The following is a 24,012-nucleotide window of genomic DNA, read 5'->3' as shown; positions in this document are numbered from 1 at the left end:
TTGATCCAGGTGTCCCTGAGGCATTTCCAGGTGGTTTTGGGGGTGTCCCAGGTGTAATTTGGGGGGATCCAGGTGTTCCTTGGGGCTCCTGCTGTGTGTGTCACCTCAGCAGCTGTGATGTTGTGATGTTCCCCCCCTCCCCAGCTGTCTCATCCCCCAGGTGCTATGATGTCATACACATGACATCACCGTGTCCCTGCACAGGTGGCTTTGTCTCCCTGCACCCACCCAGGTGTGACATCACCTGTGCCCAGGTGTGACATCCGTCCCCAGGTGCAACATTACCTGTGCCCAGGGGTCACTCAGGTGTCACTCAGGTGTTACTCAGGTGTGATGTACCTGTGCCCAGGTGTGCCAGGTGTCACTCAGGTGTCCCTCAGGTGTCCCTCAGGTGTGGAATTGTGTTATTATATGTTTTATTATGTATAATTTCGTTCCATATACCCCCCCGTCCCGCGCTCCGTAGCAACCCCCCCGGGTTTTCCCATCTGTCCCCGCGGTTTGCCTTCCCGGGAAAGTGCAGAGTCATTGTGTTTACATCTCAGGCCATCTGTCAGTCACGCGGCGGGGTCGGCAGACACCCTGGGACCCTCCACCTGTCCATTCCCCATTGGATGTACCCCTGCACCCCACTGCCCTCAGACCCCCCGTGGCGTTACCCCATTGGCTGCCCCGGGTTTCCCCTGTTCGGTACTTAACCTGCGGGCTGGGGACGCCCCGGGCTTTTCTCTCTTCCGGCCACTGCGTGCTGCTGCCGCCCCGCTCCCCCGCCGCGGCTTTTCTCTCTGCTGGCCCCTGCGTGCTGCTGCTGCTGCTGCCGCCGCCGCTCTGGACGACCCTGCTGCGGCTGCTTCGCTCCGCGACCGCTGCCGCCGCTCCCGCCACGGCGCCCGCGTGAGTCGGCCACAGCGCCGCAGCCCCGCGCGCCGCCTCCCCTGGTTCGCGGCCAGCTCCGGAGCACGCCGCTCGCCCCTGACCGGCAAGGCAGCACAAACAAACTCCAGCGCAGCACGCCGCAATCTTTTCAGTTTTTGCTTTCCCAGCCAAACTGCAATAAACCGGGATTCTGCCTGTGAGAGAAAAGTCTCTCTCCTTTTATTCGCCGCGGGACACACCTCTGCTCTCAGACCCACGTAGCCCCGGCCGACGCCCGCGAGGGCTCACCAGAAAAGACGGAGACTGCCCGCGCTCCCCTTCCGCCACAGAGCTAGCTGGGACAAAGGGGGGAAAAGAGAGCACTACGGCAGTTGTGGCGCCCAACGTGGGGCTTGGGAGCTTCACGCCACGCACTGGGGACCGCCGAGCCCCAAGAGGCTGGTGGATTTACCTCGTGGACGTTACAACACCCTCACAAGCTGCGGTTCCGTTTTAAGGAGCCAGGGCTTCCAGAGGGCTTGGACCGGCAGCTTTGGCTTGCACCGCTGAAGTTCGGTTCCCCCACGGCGAAAACTTCGCAGCTGGACTTTTCGTTTCGCCTTCGGACGTCGCTGGACCCGTGGTGAGTTACCGGGGTCCCCTGGGCTGGGTACGCCCTTCTCCTTTTGGGGTGGGTTTCTCTTTCTCCCACTAGGGGGCGATAAGATCCCACATTTTGTCTCCCGCTGCAGGGAGTGTGTAAGGGCAGGCTACCTGGCTTTCCAATAGAGGTATTTTTTTTTCTTTTGTTATTTTACCAGCCGCGGGGTTCGCGACACACTTTAACATTGACATAATGGGTGCAAAAATGTCTGTGTCGCACGAGAGAATTTACGTTCAAATCCTAGGAATTCTAGTTGGGGGAGGAAAGAAATGTAAAAAGTCAGACGTGAAGTGTTTTGCCCAGTGGCTTCTGCAGTCCTTCCAGGACAACTCGCAGGCAAATTTGTACCAAGTTCAATTCTGGGATCGAGTTGAAAAAGAAATTGCTCAAAAGGACGACCAGTCCCTCTCAATTTTCATCCATCTGGCAATCCAATTGAGAAATATTGTCAAAAATAACTGCGAAGGGAAGCCAGAGCCACCCCAGGGCGAATGCTGCCCCCCAAGCCCCCCAAATCTCCCAAACTCCCTCTCCTATCCCTCTCTCCCTAGCCCGGGGATTCTCAGACAGGCATCCCGGCAAAACCAGCCGCAGGCAGATTCTGGCCTCTCTGTCAACCCCCAGGTTCCATCACAGGACAATGCTGGCATCGCCCTGCACCCTTCCCCTCCCCAAAGTTGCTCTCTTTGTACAGTCCTGCCCCATAGTAGTAAAGTTGTGAGTTTTAAAACCCCAGATGCCTCTCCACAACCTTTCCCTGACCTTTCCCAAAATAATCCCCTTCCCTGCCCCAGGGCACAAGATGGAGGGGACTGCATGGCATGCCCATCCCCCTCCCTCCGTGCTTTGTCTCCTAATGACCCCTTTCGCCCTACAGCCAACCCCTCCCACTCCCGAGATTTCTCCACCTACCCCTCCCCTCCACCCCCTTCTGGCACCTCCCCTAATGAATCATTCAGCAGTCCTCCCTCCGACCCCGCCCCTAGGGGTGAGGTAACACCAGCCACACCCCCTAGCCCTGGTCCTGCCTCCGTCCTCCGTTCCCACGACCCGCCCTCTGGTTCCCACGCCTCGGTTCCCAGGGGAGGGGAGGGGAAGGAGGGGGGGGAGGGGGGAAGCCGCAACCTGCCGCAACCCCCGCTTGCCTTTTCTGCTGCACCGGTCACCTACACGCCGCGGCAGAGGGGCAGACCCCTGGCACAGTGGACCCCTATCCCACAGGCTGTGATTAGGGATGTTTGCAAAGCCCAAAAGGAGTTTGGCCGGGAAAGTGAATACTTTAGGGGGCTGTTAAAAGTCACACTTTCCTCCAACGAGTATGTCCCTGCTGACATGCGCGCTCTGTTTTTGTGCTTGCTTACTCAAGCTGAGTTTTTGGTATGGGAGTCCGCATGGAGGCGGGAGGTACGGGATACATTACCCCAACTTTGGGCAAAAGCCGAGACCACCTCCGACACCGATGGAGGCATGTTAACCATTGATCATCTGTGTGGGATGGGGGAGTGGGACGTGGCAACAACACAGGCGGAAAAGATTCCAAGAGGGGCACTGTCAGCAACTGCCAAGGCGGCAGAAAAAGCATTTTTTAAGTTAAGACCCAGTGGTCCTGTTGTTAACTGTTTTTCTCTCAAGCAGGAGACACAGGAATCTTTCGTTAGTTTCATAGACAGGTTGTACAGGGCAGCTGAAGCACAGGTTCAGAGGAGGGATATAGGCAAGGCATGGTGAAGCAAATCGCCCTGCAGAACACCAATGAGGCCTGCAGACAGGCAATGCTGAGCCTGCCCCTCGACCCAGAGCCAACACTCCAAGACATGCTGGACGTGTGCGCTCAAAGGGTCACCCTGCCATCAAAGGACCCTCAGGGGACACCCCAAACGCCATCACGGAGAGTCTCCTTCGCCGAAGCCCACACGCCATCCGTGGCCCCAGCTCCTGCACGCCGCTTCACTGGGCCACCACCCAAAGGTTACCACCCAGGAAAGCCCTGCAACCTCTGCAATAAGAAAGGACACTGGGCATCCCATTGCCCCCTCAAAGAGGACTTCTTACGTTTTAAAAACCAACAGCAAGGGCAAGGTGCCTTCAACCCAGGGGGACAATCAAAAAACTAATTTCCCAGCGCAGTCCCTCCCTGCGTGAGGACACAAATTTGGTGGGAAACATAACATCAGAGGGCAGGAGGGACAACACATTAGCATACCCACCTGAGGACAATAACTCTAATACCACACATGACATTACCGGATTGGACAATAGGGGAACAAGAGCTGGTGAACCAGCCTGCGTGGGGGGAGTCGGGAATTTCATCTCACAGGCATGGCTTGGTCGGGACCCCGACCATCCCAGGCCCATCCTTAACACCCAGTCCAACTTCTCTCCATACAGGTTGGCCCTAACCGAACCCCTACTGCTCAGGGACAGCAATTGGCACTTTGTCACGGTTGACACACAGGACCCAGGGACCTGGAGGAAACTCCACAGTAAGTACATCGTCCTTGGGGACACAACATACACGCCACTCGACATCACTATCGCACCCAATCTAACATCTGCAAACCCTAAACATCTGGTGCTGTGGCTGCACTGTGCTTACCCGCCAGTCTACCTTCCCAAAGGGCAAATCATCGCCCAAGCCATACCTGTATCTGGGGCCCCCATCTACCCAGAAGACCTATGGATGAAAACCGCAGAGAAGATCTACGAGGTGTGTTAGGCCCAGGTAATTGGGAAGGATAGACCCAAAATTGCATGTTACATGTGGAATGGCAGTGAGCACAAGTGGCTTAACAGCCTCTTGGACACAGGGGCAGACGCCACAGTCATTCCCTCGCGGGATTGGCCGTCGCATTGGGAGTTACAGGACGTGGCTGGACACATTCAAGGTGTTGGAGGGGCACAATTGGCAAAACAGTCAAAAAACATCATCAAATTTGAGGGGCCAAACAGACAGACAGCTTACCTGCGTCCGTTTGTTCTGGATTACACAGAGACCCTGTGGGGAAGGGACCTGATGGCCCAGTGGGGGGTCACATTGACCATTCCTACCCCCCAGGTTTTTCGGGCAGCGGTCACTGAGGAGCGTTCTACCCAAAAGTTAAATTGGCTTTCTGATGTTCCGATCTGGGTAGAGCAGTGGTCGCTCAATAAACAAAAATTAAAAGCGCTCCAAAAGCTCGTGGCAGAGCAACTTGCCAAGGGACATATCCAAGAAACAACATCTCCTTGGAATTCCCCCATCTTTGTCCTGAAAAAAACAGGCAAAGACTAATGGCGGTTGCTCCACGACCTCCGTGCTATCAACAATGTGATCGAAAATATGGGTCCACTCCAACCAGGGATACCATCCCCCACAATGTTACCCAAAGATTAGGAATTGGCTGTGATTGACATCAAAAATTGCTTCTTTCATATCCCACTCCACCCAGAAGATGCACCATGTTTTGCCTTCTTGGTTCCGTCCCTTAACCGAGAAGCCCCAATGGAGCGGTACCATTGGCGAGTGTTGCCACAGGGCCTCAAATGCTCACCCACCATCTGCCAGCGGTACGTAGCTTCATTGCTGACCCCAGTCCGTACAGCCACCGAGGGCGTGATCATCCAGCATTATATGGATGATATCCTGATTTGTGCTCCCAATGACGATCTCCTTACACACGCGCTTAACCTGACAACCAATGTGTTGGTTGCTGCAGGGTTCGAGCTGCGAGAACATAAGATTCAAAAGATGCCACCCTGGAAGTACCTGGGCTTGGAAATTACCAAGCGGACTATCACTCCACAAAAATTGGCCATCATAAACAAAATTCGGACCCTAGCAGACGTCCAGCAGCTGTGTGGTTCTTTGAACTGGATGAGGCCATGGCTAGGCATTACTAACAGAGACCTAGCCCCTCTTTTTGATTTATTGAAAGGGGGGGAGGAGCCGAGTTCTCCCAGGGAACTCACCCCAGAGGCCCAAGCAGCTTTAATTAAGGTCCAGGAGACAATGTCTGCCAGACAGGCCCACCGGTACGATCTGGACCTGCCCTTTAAATTCATCATATTGGGCAGGCTGCCACACCTCCATGGTGTGATATTTCAGTGGACAGACACCCCAGGGAAGGGCAAGGGCCAAGACCGAAGGGACCCACTCTCCATCATAGAATGGGTCTTCCTAAGTCACCATCGGTCCAAGAGAATGACAAGGCCACAGGAGTTAGTAGCGGAACTGATCCACAAAGCAAGAGCTCGGATCAGAGAGTTAGCTGGATGTGACTTTGAATGCATTCACATTCCCATCAAATTGGAATCAGGCCAATTCACCAAGGCCATGCTAGAACATCTGTTACAGGAAAATGAATCCCTGCAGTTCTCTCTAGACAGCTACACAGGCAAAATTTCAGTTTTGAGACCAGCCAACAAAATTTTTGAATCAGAAATTCAATTTGCGTTGTCCATCAAACAAATTCAGAGCAAAAAGCCACTCAAAGCCTTGACAGTGTTTACAGACGCATCCGGGAGTTCTCACAAGTCTGTGATAACTTGGAAAGACCCCCAGATGCAGCAGTGGGAGACAGATGTTGTGGAGGTGGAAGGCTCCCCTCAAATAGCTGAGTTGGCTGCTGTCGTCAGAGCCTTTGAGCGATTTTCTGAACCTTTTAATTTGGTAACCGATTCGGCATATGTAGCTGGCGTAGTGTCTAGAGCGCAGGATGCTGTCCTGCAGGGTGTGTCCAACGAAGCCCTGCACAAATTGCTCTCGAAACTGATTCAGCTAGTCTCCCACCGAGAGCAACCCTTTTACGTGATGCATATCAGGTCACATACCGACTTGCCAGGGTTTTTGGCCGAGGGCAATCGGCGTGCCGATTCTCTCGCTGCCGCCCCGGCTCAGGTAGCACCGCGCCCAGATAAGTTCCAGCAGGCTAAGATCAGCCACCAGCTTTACCACCAGAATGCGCCTGGGCTGGTCCGGCAATTCCACCTCACCCGTGACCAGGCCAGAGCCATTGTGGCCACCTGCCCATCCTGTAAGTCGCTCCCCCTACCATCGGTGAGCTCAGGGGCAAACCCTAGGGGTCTGAAGTCCTGCGAGGTATGGCAGATGGACGTTACTCACATCCATTCCTTTGGGAGGATGAAGTACGTCCATGTCTCTGTAGACACTTTCTCTGGGGCAGTCTTTGCTTCTGCCCACGCAGGGGAGAAAGCCAAAGACATTGAAAAGCATTTGATACAGGCCTTCGCTATGCTGGGCGTCCCAAAATTGATAAAAACAGATAATGCCCCCGGGTACACATCCAAGGGATTTGCCAGCTTCCTGCAGCAATGGGGAATAGAACACAAAACTGGCATCGCATATTCCCCGACAGGTCAAGCCATGGTGGAGCGGACTCATCAGAGTCTCAAACGTATGCTGAAACAACAAACACCAACTATGAAAGTTGAGTCCCCCCAAGTTCGACTCGCGCTTGCCCCCTTTACACTGAATTTTTTAAATTGTTTTTTTTGAAAACCTCAACCCACCAATCACTAGGCACTTTGGCAACCACGAGCAGAGCAAGGTTAGGGAAAAACCGCCAGTGCTTGTCAAAAATCTGGAGACTTGGCAGCTGGAAGGGCCCCACGAGTTAGTCACCTGGGGACAGGGATACGCTTGCATGTCCACGCCCTCAGGCCTGAGATGGGTCCCGTCCAAATTTGTCCAGCCATATGTCCCCAAACACCAGACTAATAAGAAAAAAGATCCTCAGGTGAAGCATGCAGCCCTCCGCAGACGGAGAAAGTCTCCTCCCTTCCTTTTTAATTCAACACCTTCTCTTTCAGAGCCTTCCCTTTCACCATCCAGTTCCCTGGACTCACTCTTCCCTTTTGATTTAAACCTCCCCTCCCTGGAATGCTAATTAATATTCCAGTTGTTTTCCAGATGTAAGCTTCATCACTCTCGCAAGTGACTGGCTAAGGTTGCTTTGAAGGATGAAGCCTCACAGGTCAAATCCAATCCATTTCAGAACACTTATTGTTCTTATTATAAGTTTTAGTAATGTTAAGGCCATCAATTCCACCGTGCACATCGGCCACGCCGTCTTCGCCGCCCCATCAGAGCTGACACCGCTCGACGTAAACAGCCAGAAAAGCACCAAGCAGAACACCCAGAAGACATCGGGTTCAACGATGGGGAACAGGACTGTAAAATCTCCCATTTAAGTTATTTTCCGTTCTTTTCTTTTGAAAAACAGAAGAGGGAGATGTGGAATTGTGTTGTTATATGTTTTATTATGTATAATTTCGTTCCATATACCCCCCCCGCGCTCCGTAGCGACCCCCTGGGTTTTCCCATCTGTCCCCGCGGTTTGCCTTCCCGGGAAAGTGCAGAGTCATTGTGTTTACATCTCAGGCCATCTGTCAGTCACGCGGCGGGGTCGGCAGACGCCCTGGGACCCTCCACCTGTCCATCCCCCATTGGATGTACCCCTGCACCCCACTGCCCTCAGACCCCCCGTGGCGTTACCCCATTGGCTGCCCCGGATTTTCCCTGTTCGGTACTTAACCTGCGGGCTGGGGACGCCCCGGGCTTTTCTCTCGCCCGGCCACTGCGTGCTGCTGCCGCCCTGCTCCCCCGCCGCGGCTTTTCTCTCTGCCGGCCCCTGCGTGCTGCTGCCGCCGCCGCCGCCACCGCCGCTCCGGACGAACCCGCCGCGGCCATTCCGTTGCGCTCCGCTCCACCGCTGTGGCCGCTGCCGCCGCGGCACTCGCGTGTGTCTGCCACAGCGCCGCGGCCCCGCGCGCCGCCTCCCCTGGCTCGCGGCCAGCTCCGGAGCACGCCGCCCCGCCCCTGACCGGCAAGGCAGCACAAACAAACTCCAGCGCGGCACGCCGCAGCCTTTTTGGTTTTTGCTTTCCCAACCAAGCCGCAATAAACCGGGATTCTGCCACCGGGAGAAAAGTCTCTCTCCTTTTATTTGCCGCAGGACTCGCCTTTTGGTCCCAGACCCACGTAGCACCAGCCGACGCCCGTGAGGGCTCGCCAGAAAAGACGGAAATTGCCCGCGCTTGCCTCCCCGCACGGAGCTAGCTGGGACAAAAGGGGGGAAAAGAGAGCACTACGGCAGCCCTGTGTGAGGGGGGGCTTGGGAAATAAAATCTCTCATTTGCCCCATGAACACGGGAGGAGCAGTCTTTGTCTCCTGTGCCCTCGCTGCCCCACCAGACCAAAGAGATGTTCACCAGGGCCCTCCCTCTTTGTGGCCGTCCAGTGCTGAGCTGAGCAGGCAGCCAGTTGTGTTTGCACGTGAGCTGCCACAGGAAGACACACAGCAGCTGGAGATTTGAATAGCAGGGCTTGGGCTAATTATTTTTCTTTCAGAGTGCAAGAAAGACACAAAAGCACAAGGAAACATGACAGTGTTTCGGTGGATTCTCTTTGTCCTGTGAAGTTGAGTAGCTGTTGGTGTTTCTGTGCTGCTGCTAATCCCTTCCATGAAAAAATCATTCCGGGAAGGAGCAACAACATCTGACACGCACCAAGTGTTGCCACCAGTTGCTCCAGGTGCTGCTACCAACAGCCCCTGTAGGACGCAGCACAGCCCCCAGTGCACACCAAAAGCCAGGGAATCTCAGGAAAACGGGAAACTGGACAAGACAAACGCAGATCTGAACCAATGTGGTTAATCAAATGTTCTCCGTTTAGTCGAGATAAGATGGTAGTTTATATAAGCTTCTACATCGTTTACAGAAACAAAGGCACTCTGATTGGTAGGCTAACATTGTTCACCTTTTCCTTAAAGTGGCTTGAGCCTTACACTATAAACGTATACTAATTCACACCCAGACAGCCCAGTGGTCCCCATCACACTTAATACTATTTCTATCTGTGCCACAAGCTCTGAATTTCTAACTGCGTCAGAGGCTTGAAGGCCTCACAAGGCCCAAATCTGAGGCCTAGACTGGAGTAGCTCAACTCTCATAACTCATGTCCTCTTTCTCTGAAAAATGCTGCAACACACACCAGCTTTGGCTGCCCTCTGGCAGAGAAGCCCTTTTGGGGCACAGGTTTCTGGGGCAGCAGACGGGCACCGGTGCTGCCAGGGCTCGGGGGAACTCTGCTTCGGCGGGGACTGTGCCTCAGCGGCTGATGTCAGCGCTCCCCAGGCCCCAGGGTCAGAGCAGCATTCCTGCCCTGGCCCACACGTTCCTGGTCTGTGTCACACGGCCGTGCTTAGGATGGCCACCATGTGGGACGTGTCCCGAGGAGGCCGTGCCAGCTTCTGTGCAGGGCCCCGTGCCCTTCCCGCCGTGGCTGCGTCGGCAGCCCTGGGGGCTCCTGCTGCTCTGAGCCCGCAGAGCAGGGCAGCGTTTGCTGATGGTCTGAGCCGTTCCTAAAGATCCTGTTGGGCTGTCTGACACACCTGGGGCAAGGCATTCCTTCCAAACTGGGCCACTCTGGGGGGCTGGGGGTGGTCCCAGGGCAGGTGGCAGTGCATGCAAGGGCCCTTTGTGACACAGTGCAGCATGGTCACCGTGGAATGGAACGGGACAGGGTATCCAAAGGCCCTTTGTGACACGATGCAGCATGGTCACCATGGAATGGAACGGGACAGGGTATCCAAGGGCCCTTTGTGACACGGTGCAGCATGGAACGGAGCTGGGTGTCCAAGGGCCCTTTGTGACACGTGCTGACACAGGAGCTGGTGGTGACAGGACCATGCCACAGTGCTCGGTGCACGCGACAAGGACAGGACGGGACAGAGCAGTGCTGTGAGGAACCCCCGCACAGCGCACTCGTTCGTGTCTGACCCGGAGCTTTTCCAAGGTGTTATTCCTGCAGCTGACCTCGAGGCCAGACCACAGGACTTGCTGACCTGTGGCCTTCCCGAGGCTTCTCTTCTGCAGGTGCCCTCCAGGGCAGAGTGTGGGACTTGGTGCCCTGGAGGCATCTCCCATCCCTGCTGCCGGTGCCCTCGAGGCCAGAGCACCATCCTTGACAGGAGTCTCCTGTCCTTGTGGCAGGAGCCCTCGAGACCAGAGCGCAGGACTTGCTGTCCTGAGCCTTCCTGAGGCTTCTCTCTTGAAGGTGCCTTCCAGGCACGAAAGCAGGACTTGCTGACTCGGAGTTTTCCGAGGCATCTCTCCTGCAAGTAGCCACAAATCCAGTCACTGACATGGAGCAGAGAGCCCCGAGAGTGCCCAAGCTGGCCGGGGTGGAGGAAGAGGAAGAAGGCCCTGGAGCTGCCCCTGCACACGAGACTGTGACACGGCAACAGAGTGCGAGGCACAGCTGCGGGTGCTCCCCGTGAACCTCAGCTCTGGGACCACTGTCTGCCCCAAGCTTCAGGGGCTGCAGGGGGAGCCCGGCTGGGCTCTGCCCTGGGGCCATCCTGCAGGGACAGCTGCACACAGGGAGCATTCCCTGCCACAAGGAGCCAAGCCAGGGCTGCAGGGCAGCTGCTCCAGCCCCGACTGCACTGCTGAGTGCTGTGCTCTGGGGCTGGGGCTCCCCGCACAGGGGACTGCACTGGTGTGCCAGAGGAGACAGAGAAGCTGCAGCTTCAGCCTAACTGAGGTGGGTGTGTGGGCTGGGAAGAGTGGGGAGGCTCAAGGGGATTCACAGAGCTCATCCTGCTGCAAGGATGAGGAAAAGGGAGTGGGAACTCAGCAGTGAGGAGAGCTGAGGGCTGGAGAGCAGCTCTGAATGACACTAAAATCCCACCAGATCTCTGAGACATTGCTGCTCCTCAGCCAGTGACAGGATGAGTCCCTAAGCCTGGGGCTCGGCATTCCTCATGGTGAGGGGCACCAAGGAAGGCAACAGTGTGATGGAGACTGGAACGGGCTGGGAACTCACTGGGGGAAAAGAGGGAGCAGTTGGGGAGTAAAAGGCAGGTGGGGGAGAGAACAGCTCAGAGAAGGGCTGAGCTACAGCTTGAGCAAGCTGTAAAATGTCATTTGGGGTCATCCCAGATTGATTTCATTTCAGAAGTTACTGAACAAGTTTGTTTTTTGTGGGGTGGCATGTTTTACCTTGGAGGTGTACACTCTGCAAACTTGAGCTGTGTTGCTGAAATGCTCAAGCAAGTCTGTGCTGCAGGGCACCCCATTTCTCCTTTGGCTGATTGCGGCCCGGTGCTGAGCTCCAGCAGGGCCCTGGCAGAGCCCAGAGCAGCCTCAGCACCCGCAGAGCCCGGCTGCAAGGAGAGAAACCAGAAACCACCCGTCAGCTGAAGGCTCCTGTCCCCTTGTCCCAGCCGCCCGCGGTGCCCCGCACTTCCTGATCCAGACTGGACCCCACCTGGAACGCTTCCTCTACAAAAACTAACAACAAATTATTGAAAATAGATTACAGACAAATAGGGCAACAAGAAAAAAGGTCAAAAATCTTATCTCTGTCAGAGGCTTGAGGAAGGCCCAACCCCTGCATGCCAGGGAAAATCCCACCATGGGTGAGGGAAGCCCAGGCTTTCTCCCTTCCCCTGCACTGCCCCCATGGTGATCCCAAAGCAAACAAGGGCAGTGGAGCAGCCCAAGCCCTTCCTTGCCTGCAAAGCAAAGCAGCCCCTGCACAGGCTCTGCAGTCCCACCTCTGCTCCCACCGTGGGGGTTTGTTTGTGTCGGGCTGGCTGCCCCAGCCCAGCCCCAGCCCGGGGCACGGTGGGTGCTGGGGGCTGTTGGCAGGGCCAGGAGCCCACTCCCATTTCGTACCCACCCCAGCCCATGCCCCCAGCCCTGCCAAAAGCAGCCTGGCAGCCGACTGAAGGATCAGCTGCATCCGCCCAGCAAAGGGGGAACCTTTGGTTCCCGGCCAGGCTGTGCAATGCCCAAATCCGGGAGCATCCCCTGTGTGTGGACCCATCTGCAAATTCCCCGTGGAACCTGGCTTTAAAGGACATGTCAGAATCAAAGTCCACCATCTTCAGCCTGCCGGTGGTCAGGTGGAGCAAGAGGTTCTCATCCTCGACGTCATCCTCGACGTCATCCTCGCTGCCCCCAGCAGCAGCAGGGCCCGACCCAGCTTTGCTTCCGAGATCAGATGAGACCGGGCGCTCTCAGGGCGGTGTGCCATGGGCACCTGCAGCCCCTCAGCAGCGCCCTTCAGCCCACCACACCACCCTCCGGGCACAAGCCCAGAACCCCAAAGGGGCTCGACAAGCCCAAAAGGGCCGCCCCTGCCCACAAGGGGATCTAGAGCCAGACCCGAGCCCACAACACACACACAAGGGATAGAAAAAAAACAAGGCCCATGTCTAGGTTTGAAAAGACAGGAGTCTGTGAAGGAAGGCAAAAGCCTCCTGTGAAATGGAAAAGGTAAACACCCTCCCTCCGAATTACCACAATTTAACAAAAGGCTCTCAGGCAAAGATATGGGAATGGGAATAACAGTTCTTTACCAGGAAAAAAACTAAATAAAAATAATAATTTAAAAAATGCAATTAGTACAAATGAAACTAGTGATGGAGGCAGAAACCTGACACCCTGAGGAGTCAGGGTGTTGGTAGTAGTCCAGTTAAAATGGTGGCTGCTCCTCCTGGAGTGGCAGATGAAATGCTGCTGAAGTGGTGATCTCTAGAAGGGTGGAGTTTTCTCTGAAGGTCTGGTAGTAGCTGGGCCTGGTCTTCCTCTAGGAATTCAGCAGAGAAGAAAATGGTGGGATGAGGTTCTGGGGGTCCTGGTGGGCACTGGAAGGGAGTTTGGGGGTACTGGGTGTGACTGGGAAGGACTAGAGTGAGCCTGGAGGAGCTGGATGGAGATTGGGGATGGAAAAGCAGAGATTGGGATGAAGTTGGTTGTGCTGGAAAGAGACTGGGAGGTGTTTGGGTGAGTCCTGGTGGGGCTGAGAAGGCACTGGGAGAGGGTTTAGGCGTACTGGGGTGGTGGGGGGAGACTGGAAGGGGGTTGTGGGATTCTGAAAGGGATGGGAGACGCTTTGGTGGGTCCTGGGGAGGTGAGGAAGGGATCATGGCAAGTTTCAGGGGGTCCTAGGTGGACTGGGAGCAATCAGGAGGGTGCTTGGAGAGGCTTGGGGTGTCTGTGAGAGGTTTTGGGGGGTCCTGATGCCTGCAGGCCTCCCAGAGATGCCGCTGGACGCCACCAGCAGCAAGATGCAGACGGGGATCAGGGACTACGAGTTGGGCTTTGTCTTCCTGGTGCTGGGGCTCGGCTTCTACCTGTGCAAGTGGGTCAAGGGGGGTCCCGGGGGTCATGTTTCCTCTCCCCAAGACTGTGGGTGCTCCACCTGGGGCCCCCAGCCCGGTGTCACCCCTGTTTCTCTGCCCACAGAGCTCCTGAGCCGCCGGCGGCCGCAGAGCTTCCCTGTGGCCTCGGGCCCAGCCGGGATCCCCCGCTCCATTCCCACGCTGATTTTGGGGGTTCCTGTGTACCCCCAGCCCTGCTGTCACTCTGCCCCTGCCCGCCTGCTCCCAGTGTTCCCAGTAACGCTTCCCAGTTAAACCCAGCCCAGTTTATGGGGGCACTGGGGAGGGACTTGGGGGGACCCCACGGCGGGGCCGGCACTGGGCAGGGAGGGCGGGGTCCGGGTGGGGAACACTGCCTGCTGCGGGTCTGCCCGGCAACTGCTGAGTCATCAGCGCCGCTCTCTCTGATTGGCTGACTCTTGTCCACCGCATTCTCTCATTGGCTGAGGAGAGGCCCGGGAGTGCAGAGAAGGAACGGGAGAGATCCCGCCCCGAGCAGCGGCACGGGGACAACAGACCCAGCCCGGGCACAGGGAGGGAATTTATTACCAACCAAACCACGGCAGCACGAGGAGAAGGGAAAGAAATCCCTCCAACACCTTCCCCCACCCAACGGGGATCACCCACAACAGGGATATCCACCAGGGAGAGACGGGGACATCCGAGATTAGACCAAAGCCAATTTTATTGTGTGTACCAGGTTTTTATACAGGGATTTACCTGTATGGTGCTTATATAGGGCTCTGTTTTTGATAACAACTTCCCATTGGTTACACATTCTTCATGACATGACATCACCTGGTAACAATATTTTATCACAAAGTCTCACACCACGTTGCTCGGTCACTTCTTGCCCAGGGAGACTTAAACTGTGTCGGTGTCTCCCACAGTTTCTGCTCAGTCAGGCCTCAGATATTGGGCCCCTTTATGTGCTCCATTGCTTTACTCTCTGTTTTATTCCCCATACGGGGGCACCAGGGCTCTGCCCAACTGGGGTCACTGGGGATCATCCAGCCCGGATCCTCCCATGGGGGATGGAGCTGGAGCAGCGCACCAAGCTCTTCCCTCACTCTCTTCCCTCACTCCAAGCTCTTCCCTCACTCTCTTCCCTCACTCCAAGCTCTTCCCTAACTCTCTTCCCTCACTCTAAGCTCTTCCCTCACTCAGAGCATTCACAGGGCTTCCCTTAGTGGTGCCTCCGCTGGTGCTGGGTCAAGTTTGAGCTCTGTGAGAAGCTCTTCCCACACTTCCCACACTCGAAGGGCCTCTCCCCGGTGTGGATGCGCCGGTGCACGGTGAGGTTGGAGTTGCGGTTGAAGCCCTTCCCGCAGTCGGGGCAGCGGAAGGGCCTCTCCTCTGTGTGACTCCGTTCATGTAGGAGGAGATTGGAGCTGGTCCGAAACCTCTTCCCACACTCCCCACACTCGTAGGGCCTCTCCCCAGTGTGGATGCGCTGGTGTGTTCTCAGGGCTGAGCTCTGCCCAAAGCTCTTCCCACATTCCAAGCACTCATAGGGCCGTTCCCCAGTGTGGATCACCTGGTGCTCCATCAGGCCAGACTTGTCTCTGAAACCCTTCCCACACTTCCCACACTCGTAGGGCCTTTCCCCAGTGTGGATGCGCCGGTGCACGGTGAGGTTGGAGTTTTGCTTGAAGCCCTTCCCGCAGTCGGGGCAGCGGAAGGGCCTCTCCTCTGTGTGACTCCGCTCATGTAGGAGGAGATCAGAGCCGGTCCGAAACCTCTTCCCACACTCCCCACACTCGTAGGGCCTCTCCCCAGTGTGGATCCTCTGGTGCCGGATCAGTTTGGAGCTCCCGCTGAAACCCTTCCCACATTCCAAGCACTTGTGGGGCTTCTCCCTGCCATGAGACTCCTCCACCAGCTCCGAGCTCTGGCTGGATCTCCGCCCGCCTTCCTGGCTCAGGGGGGCTCTTTCCTTCCTGCAGCTCCCTGGGCTGGGTTTGCAGCTCCTCCTCCTGCAGCATCTCCGGGGCTTTTCCTCCTCCTCCATCCAGCAACGGCCAGGGAATGAAAAATCCTGGTTTGGGGAAAAAAACAAGAGGAGAGAACCTTGGACTGGAGGTTCCTCCCTGCCCAAGTTCATCTCAGGAAGTCATTGGGAATCTTATGTCTGTAAGAACCTCCAAAACACCAAGATTTAGCCCAAAAATCTCGCAAACTTCAAGACACAGATCAAAAACTCCCCAAACATCACAAGCCAGCAAAAACCTCCTCCAAAACATAAAGATTCAGCTGCCACATAAAACCAAAGCACCAATATTTAGCCCAAGCAAGCTCAGAAACACCAAGATTCACCCTGTGAAAATCCTGGATCCCCCTCCACAGTCACCTGCTGCCCTGGGGCTGGGGGGAGGCTGCAGATACAGGGAGGGGTGGAACCTCCTGCTGCTTCCTCTTTTTCTCCTCCTCCTCCTCCTGTGTCCCTACTCTTCCTCACACTCCTCTTCCTCCTGCTATTCCTCCTTCCCCTGCACAATCCCACCCTCTCCTGCCACCTGCATCGTTTGACCATTTTGTTCGTCAAGCCTGCTTCTCCTTCCCTTCTCCTCCTGCCCCCAGGCCCAGCACCCACTGCCGGCTCCCTCTTCCCCCAGACCCACAGCATCCCAGCCGAGGGGCAGGGATGGAGCTGGGGCAGGTCGGGCTGGGGCAGCGCTGGGCTCTCGGCCGCTCCCGCCCGCACTCGGTCCCCACTGCAGCCGCTCCCGCCAGGACAGTGCGGGGGGGCCCGGCCTTGGCGCTGCCCCACTCCCACCTCCCCAAATTCCCCTCGCGGGGGCGAGGGGGGGGCGCAGGTGGGGTCCAGGTGGGGAACGCGGGGAGCTGCGAGTCTGCCTGGCAACTGGTGAGTCATCAGCGCCGCGGGCTCTGATTGGCTGAGCTCTGCCTGAGGGCTGCGCCTGCAGCAAAGAGGGGACACCCTGCTCCAGGGGGGATGTCCCACAAACAGGGGACCCCCATGAAAGGAACAAGAGCAAAGTGTCTTTACAAACAGATGCTCTGAATCTGCTCGGAGATAGGGCCAGGAACCTGTACATAAGGAAGTGACAGGAGAAGCCATCGGTTTCAGAAAATGTTATTAATTGATGACACAGACTGCTGCTCGGCCAAGGTCCTGCTCTATTCATGAACTTCCAGAAGAACAACAAAGACTTAACAGAGCCATGAATATCGTTTGCTATATAAAAGCAGGGAGCATATTAAGGGAGTATGTAGTAGGTGGATTGGGAAGTCTGGAGCTCTCAAGTACTTCAGCCAATGGGGAAAGCAGAGGGAGCTGTGGCCAGGAGAATTAGGGTGAAAAGGAGGCTGTATCCTCCAACAATTGGAGAGATCCCATGGGGAATGTCCCATGGCCGCTCCCATTTTTAGAAATGAAATTAATTTCACAGGACTCCTTTGTCTGCTTTGTGGACAGAATCCTCTGGTGATGTCAATTTTCCCGCACACCCTGGGGCAGGGAGTGCAGCTAAGGGTGCCTCACCCACTTTGGGTGATCGGCTCCCTTGGCTGGCAGCGGCACCGGGGATTGATTGGGGACCCAGTAGTGACCAGGAGACAGACGAGTGACACATCAGGGGGGTCTGTGAAGAGTCAGCAGGGAGAGAGCACTGAAAATCTCATCAGTGAGTGCCCTGGGATCTTCGGGGAGTGAACATGGCAGGGCACCCATGGAGGGGAGAAAAGGGAAAGCCACGGAGGGGTCCTGGCCAAAGGGAGGATGATCCCAAAATGTCTCTGAAGGGTCCCTTGGGAGAATGCTGAGGTAGTTTGCACATTCCCCCAGAGGTAATTAAGGACATGGACACCCAGGGGGCAATAAGGGAAGTGGACAAGAAATTTGGACAACAGGGGATGGATGGTGTTGGTGTGCTGGGAAGGGATCGGGTAAAGGGGAGTGTGCAGCAATATGGTTCAGGCAAGAAGCAGCAGGAGGAATGTGTGTGGTAAGAAAAAGGATGATGGCAAAGAGGAGGAACAGAAAAATACTCAGGACTGGGATGTTTTTCAGCAGGGTCTTATCCTGACAATTTGCCAGCTGATACTTTGAATTCCCAGTTTCCAGGAGAGGAAAAGCAGGAGGTCAGGATGTCAGGGGTTTCTCTGTGGTGGGCAGCGGCAGCAGCGGGCGCAGAGGTGCGGGACCGGGAGCAGGGCTGGGGGCCTGTGGGGAGCTGCGGGGCCGGGCCGGGGCTGTGGGGCAGCCGGGGCTCAGCGCCGGGCGCTGCCTGAGCCCACCAGCCCCGGGCAGGGCCGGCAGTGGCCCCCGGCCCCCAGGAGGCTGCGGGACGCCCCGGCCGCTGCCCGGCCCCGGGGAGCTGCCGGCCCTGCCCGCCGGGGGGGCCGCCTTTGGACACTGCGGCAGGACAGGCACCGGCTCTGCCACACGGGCTGTGCAGGGGACCCTGAGCACACGGAGCAAAACAAAGGAACATCTGGGACATGCAGAGTGCACATGGAAGGATCAGGATTTTCTGTGAAGGATTTGGCTTTGGTCCCTGGAGAAAGGAAAGATTTTGCAGAAAGCTCAGCAGCTCTCAGAGGATGAGCACCCACAGGCAGTGACCGGGGCTGCAGGAGTGGCACAAGAAGGCCCTGCAGCACTTGGGCACAAAGGCACAGCAGCTGAAGGCAAGGAGGGATGAGCAAAAGGCCAAGCTGAAGGCAAAGGCCATGGCAGAGTTCCCACAGCCCCTGAGGGACCAACCCCAGGGCCCAAGGGGGCCCAGCACCCAGGGGACGGCCTCGGCCACAAGCACCTGGCAGAGGCATTGCCCTCCTGGCCAGGGCAGAGCCCACCCAAACAGCCCCTGGGAAGGAGTCAGGGCTCCAGCTGCAGCCCACAAGGACACTGCAAGCACAGACAGCAGCACCCTCAGGAGGAGCGAGTCCACCCCTGCATGGACATGGATTGTCAGGGCTCTCTGAGCTCCCATCCCACCGGGGACCCACCACACTGCAGCCCTGGAGAACATCCAGGCTGGGTCTGCATCCAGAGGAGGCCTCTCCTGATGGACACAGGGGCCTCTCCATCCACTCTGAATCTTACACCTAAGGGGGGAAAATTGTAAAGGAATGTTTCCATTATTAAGGGAATAACTGGGAAAGCTGAGCTGGTATCATTTGTTCAATTAGGTGCTGTGGAGGATAGGTTTGAAATAAACGAATTTCTTTTGTTCCTACTGTGATTGTAATTAACTAGGAAGGAATTTGATGGTGGCATTGTAATATTGTAAAAGGTGATACAGAGGCTATTGCTGCTGTACCTTTGTGTCAAATGTCTGGCAAGGCCTGTGCTGAAGGGAACCCAGAGGTGTGGGCAGCCCCAGGGAAAGAGGGAAAATTTGATGTGGAGCCTCTCCAAATTACTTGGAAGCAACCAGGACAAGTGGGGGCTAAAAGCAACACCCTGTTCCAGGGGAGGGAAGGAAGGGCTCACAGCCTGGTATGGAGTCCCTGCTAAAGGCAGGGCTTTTGGAGCCAGGGATGTCTCCCTACAGCACTCCTATCCTGCCAGTCAGGGAATCAGATGGCTCCAATGAGGAGCACAAGAACAAGTGGTAGAAAAAGCCTTTGAGTATTTGAAAAGAAAAAACAAGGCAAAGGGTGGAGAAAAAGGTTAAATATTTGGGAAATGCAGGGACTAAATATTCCTGGTGGATTCACACAGAGAGGGTCAGGGCAATCTCAGAAGTAACTTTTCCCTGGACCAAAAAGGAGCTGCAAAAATTTTGAGGATTAACAGGGAATTACACAGCCTGGATTGAGGATTCTCTGTTCCAGACAGAACATTGTAGGACTTTTTAACCCCAGACAGCCTCCATGCTGTGGTATGGACAGGAGAAAGTGAATAAAACTTAGGAAAATGAAAACCCAAAAATATTGATGCCTCAGCTGTGGCTCTTCCAGACTCAGAAAAGAAATTTAAAATGTAGGTAAATGTTCAACAGGGCCATGCCAAAGGAATTCTTGGGCCAAAATATTTCACCCAGTGGCCAGAGTGGCCTTATTGTCTGCAGAATTGTGCAGCCACAGCTTCAACGAGAACCGAGGCCCAAAACCTGATGACAACAGGATCTCCAACTGTTCCAGGCTGCCATCAAGTTCAAGCTTTGATAACCAAAAGAGCCTCGCAATGGATGAGCAGTGCTCGGTTATTACAGTGTGGAACTTGTTCAGTGGCACAGGAGGATTCAGAACTGAGGACAGGGGAAGGGTTTAACCCAGCCTCCTGTTTGAACAGCCCCCAGAGGGGCTGGGAAGAAACCCAGCACTGCATTCAAGTGACAGAGCTCCTGACCCAGCCTGGGGGAGATTCAGGAGACATTGCCTGGCCTGAGGCAGAAAATGTCTTTGTGGATGGCTCTTCAAGGGCAGCAGAAGGGAAAAGAGTTCCAAGACACGCAGTTATTGAGGAAAGGGAATCAGACAAAGCCCAGGTTACCCCCCATGGTCAGCTCAACCGGCACAGCTGTGTGTGCTTGTAAGAGCCTGGCACTGAAATGCCCTGGGCAGGAAGGCTTCAATATCTTCTGGTGACACCATCTCACCTAACAGGGGGGCAAAAGCAATTCTGATTGCTCAGCAGCCACTGAAAGGATTATCCATATAAAAGGGATTGTGGAAGTCAAAGACTCAGAGAGCAGAACTCATTTTCCAGGAAAGATCCTCCAGGGGGTTATGGCAGCTTTAGGAATACAATGGGACCTCCAGAACCCCTGGCACCCCCAGAGCTCAGGCTGGGTACAAAGAATGAAAGGGGAAAGAAAGAAACACCTTTGGAAGCTGGGGATAGAAACCAAGACGCCATGGGTACGGCTTTTGCCATTGGCTTGGGCAAGAAGAAGAGCCAGACCCAGGGCAGATATTCAATCATGTCTCCTTGGAATTGATCTCGGGAATTCCTTACCCTGGGAATTCTCCACCTAGTGCAGGGTGGAGATAAGGGATGCACAATTAAAGCAGTCTGTGGCCAGAATCCTGTCTCTGGTGCAATCTCTCCCCCAGGAAGCTGGGCTGGCACAGAGCCTGCCTTGGCACTTTGCTGTTGCCAACATCCAAGCAGGACATCGGCTCCTGCCTAAGGAGTGCAGAGCAGCACCACTGGTGGCCAAGTGGCGTGGCCCGTGCCAAGTGGCCCCGAGGCCAGAAACAGCCGCCAGCACAGCTGAGCACGGGGGGACCCCTCAGCCTCGGCTCCAGGTCTCTGCAGCCCCGGAGATTTGCACTTCCCGCCTGCAGCAGGAGGATGGGAGGCCCCCACTGAGCTGCACTGAAGGCAGCGCAGCAGCAGCCAGGGCTCCACAGCGGGGCAAGGCCCTGGGCCTGCCCACACATCCTCTGCTGAAATCCTCGGCCTGGCCACCCTCCTTTGGCAGCTCCAGCCACCGGGGACAGCCCTTGCTGCCACTGCTGCAGCTTCAGCGCTCTCTGGGCCTGCCCTGCCACAGCTGCTGGGCAAGAGCACGGCACAATTCCACTCTGGCTCTCACTTACACTCACACACTGAGTGCCACGGCATTGATGGAAAATACACCACCTCATAGACTTTAACATTGTTAACCTTTGATTTCTCTACTCAGGCTTGCTTTGCCTTGGCCCTGGGGAAAGAAATGTTAAAGGTTTTGCTAAGGGATGTTGCACCACTCAATGGAGATGAGTTTAACATCTCAACACACTGGGAATGGCCCAAAAGATACCCACAAAGATAACGCCCAGCAGCAAAACATCAACCCCAGCAGCAAACAGCAACCAACACCTACCCCAGACACTGCCAGGGCTGCAGACACCTGGTCTGCAAAAGGCTGAGAAGGAAATCAGCACTTCCCACCTCATTAACAGCAGAAGCAAAGAAATCCGGGTCCAGTAGGAAACCAAATACTAAAAACTGCACAACTTGAAACTTTGGAACATTAAACCAGTGGATTTAGACTGGTTCTGACTGTATCAAATTTGGGGAAAATCTAGTAAAAGCCACGGAGCTTTTACTCCGATAGTATTTTATTTATTATATACTCCAATATATTTTACTGATACTTTACGTGTCATGGAACGATTTTCTCTGCACACCCGGACTATGTGGGGATGGAATGATTTCTGTTGCACATCCTGGCCAGAATCAAGGAATGCCTTGACTCTAGCAATAAACATATATTGGAGTTTTTCTTTTTCCTGCAGTTTCAGTGCTAAGTTTAGAGCATTAGAGTATTTTTAAATTACTCCTACTTCTATATTGCCAGTTAGGTTTGGGTAAGGGATGAGAGAATGAGTTTTTACTTAGAGGAGAAGTAGAAAAAATTTCATTGACTTGGAAATTTTTTGTGTATGTTTGTGTGTGTCTCTTAGAGATAGAAAAATTTTGGTCTGGGTTTTTCGACGTTCACCTTTAGGCAACATTTTGTGAAGCTAGAAGAGATTTAAAGGTGACCCTTTAACTCCTAAATAGAAGATTTGAAGGAAAAAAAAAAGAAAAAGCAGCAGGTTGGGGGGCGGGGCACATGTGAGGGTGCTGAAGCTGCTCTGGAAGAGAAGCTGCATTCCAGGCACCCAGGAGGAGCTTTAGAAATGCAAATTACCTCTGCTGGGGCAGAGTGGGGACAATGTACCTGGCTCTTCTGGCCTGGGGCAGGAATTGGCTGATTCCCTCTGCCCCTCACCCCAAGCTCTGCCTGCTTGCACAGATGGAATCTGCACGGCTGAAGGCAGAGCCCATGGTGAGGATCTGACTCTAAAACAGAAATGGGTGAAGCTGCAAAGGGAAACAGCAAATGGAGAATGTTGTGAAAACTTCACTAAAATAAGGGGGGGATCATCCCCCTGCCCACTCCAACATCTGCTGCCCCTGTCTGTGCTGTACAGGGTGTATCAGAGCACTGGGGCTTTTGCTAGAACAAGTCCAGGGAAATTAGTTGGAATTCAAGTATTTGATGATGTATTTAGAAAAATGCAGTCATTAATGCAGCCTCAGCTTGAGGGAGCACCCAGAAATGGGGAAAAGATGAAGGGCCACCAGAACAAATCCTACAACACCATGGACCAGCCCCTGGGAACCCAAACTAATTCATACCAGGAGACAGAACCCATTTCTCATTTCAATGGCATCATTAGATTAATGATCTCTCCTCAAAAGAAGAAGCAACTAGACAGCTCCAGCTACTGACCTTCCACTGAAAGAGGAACACAACATTTCACCAGGGGATGGGATCAGATGTTCTGTTAGCAGAAAAAGGAGGAGTTTGTGGAGAACTAAATGATTCAAACTGCTGTTGGCAAAGAGACGACAAAGGTAAAGTCCTGAGAAAGATAAAAAAGGAAATAGGTGAACAGTTTATGTATTGGTCCAAACATGGAAAGGATGGGAATGGGACACACTTTCATGGCTCCCCGGCAGACCAGGGGTTAAACAAATGCTGCTTCTCCTCTTCTGTGCTGCAGCAACTCTCATCTTTTTACCGTGCTCCACACCTTGGCAGTGCAGCTCATCCAGCAGCTGAGCCAGGGGATGCAGGTGGCAGCCAGGCCTCCTGATCCACAAACGGCTACAAATGGACAGGGAATGAGGGCACCGAGAATAATCCCAAAACTAAAGAGGACCCGGGAAGAACAAAACAGAGTCCAGGAGTGAATCTGCCTGGAGAGAGAGCCAGGCACTTGTAGATAAGGAAGTAACGGGGGAAACCATCAGTTCCAATAAATTTCACAAATTGAGCCACACAATTTCTCAAAGTCCCGCTAAATTCCCGAACTCCTAGGAGAACAAAGGCTTAACAGAGCCATGAATATCGGCTGGTATACAAAAGGAGGGTGCATATTAACGAGGACAGGCAGCAGGCGCATCGGGAAGTCTGAACCTTCCAAGGACCTCAGCCCGTGGGCAAAGGCACAGGGAGATGCGGACGGGAAAATGAGGATAAAAAGGAGGCTGCGGACTACAACCATGGCAGAGAGCGCACGGCAAATGCCCCACGGCCTCTCCCCGTGCTCGGCAATAAAGTCACTTTTACAGGACTCCTCGCTCTCCTCCGGCCACAGAAACCTCCGGCGACGGGAATTTCCCCGCACGCTCCCGGCCGCGGGGCAGCCCCCTCTGTCCTACCCACAGCAGCCGGGCCGAGCCAGCGCTGCTCCGGCAGCGGCTCCTGCCCAGGCCCCGGCGGGAAGGAGACCGCGGGCAGCCGCTCCCGCCGCGCCCTCAGCCCGGGGCCGGCACGGCCCGGACACGGCACCACCGACCCGCCGCAGCCCCCTGCCGCCCCCTCCGCCCGCAGCCAGCCCCGAGCCCCCGCAGAACCCAGCGCGGCT

General features: G+C 55.1%; 1 protein-coding gene across 1 annotated transcript in view; it reads right to left on the bottom strand.

Annotated features, from left to right (window-relative positions):
* LOC105759916 (uncharacterized) overlaps nt 1-24,012 on the bottom strand; it is a 649,836-nt gene that overhangs the window by 559,509 nt on the left and 66,315 nt on the right. Inside the window, 2 exon segments of the mRNA XM_072921323.1 lie at nt 14,935-15,541; nt 16,394-16,403. Coding sequence (XP_072777424.1) covers nt 14,935-15,541; nt 16,394-16,403 — 617 coding nt within the window.

Source organism: Taeniopygia guttata, chromosome 36 (genome assembly GCF_048771995.1).
Source record: "Taeniopygia guttata chromosome 36, bTaeGut7.mat, whole genome shotgun sequence".
NCBI classification, from domain to species: Eukaryota; Metazoa; Chordata; class Aves; order Passeriformes; family Estrildidae; genus Taeniopygia; species Taeniopygia guttata.
This window is presented reverse-complemented; position numbering and strand designations above follow the sequence as displayed.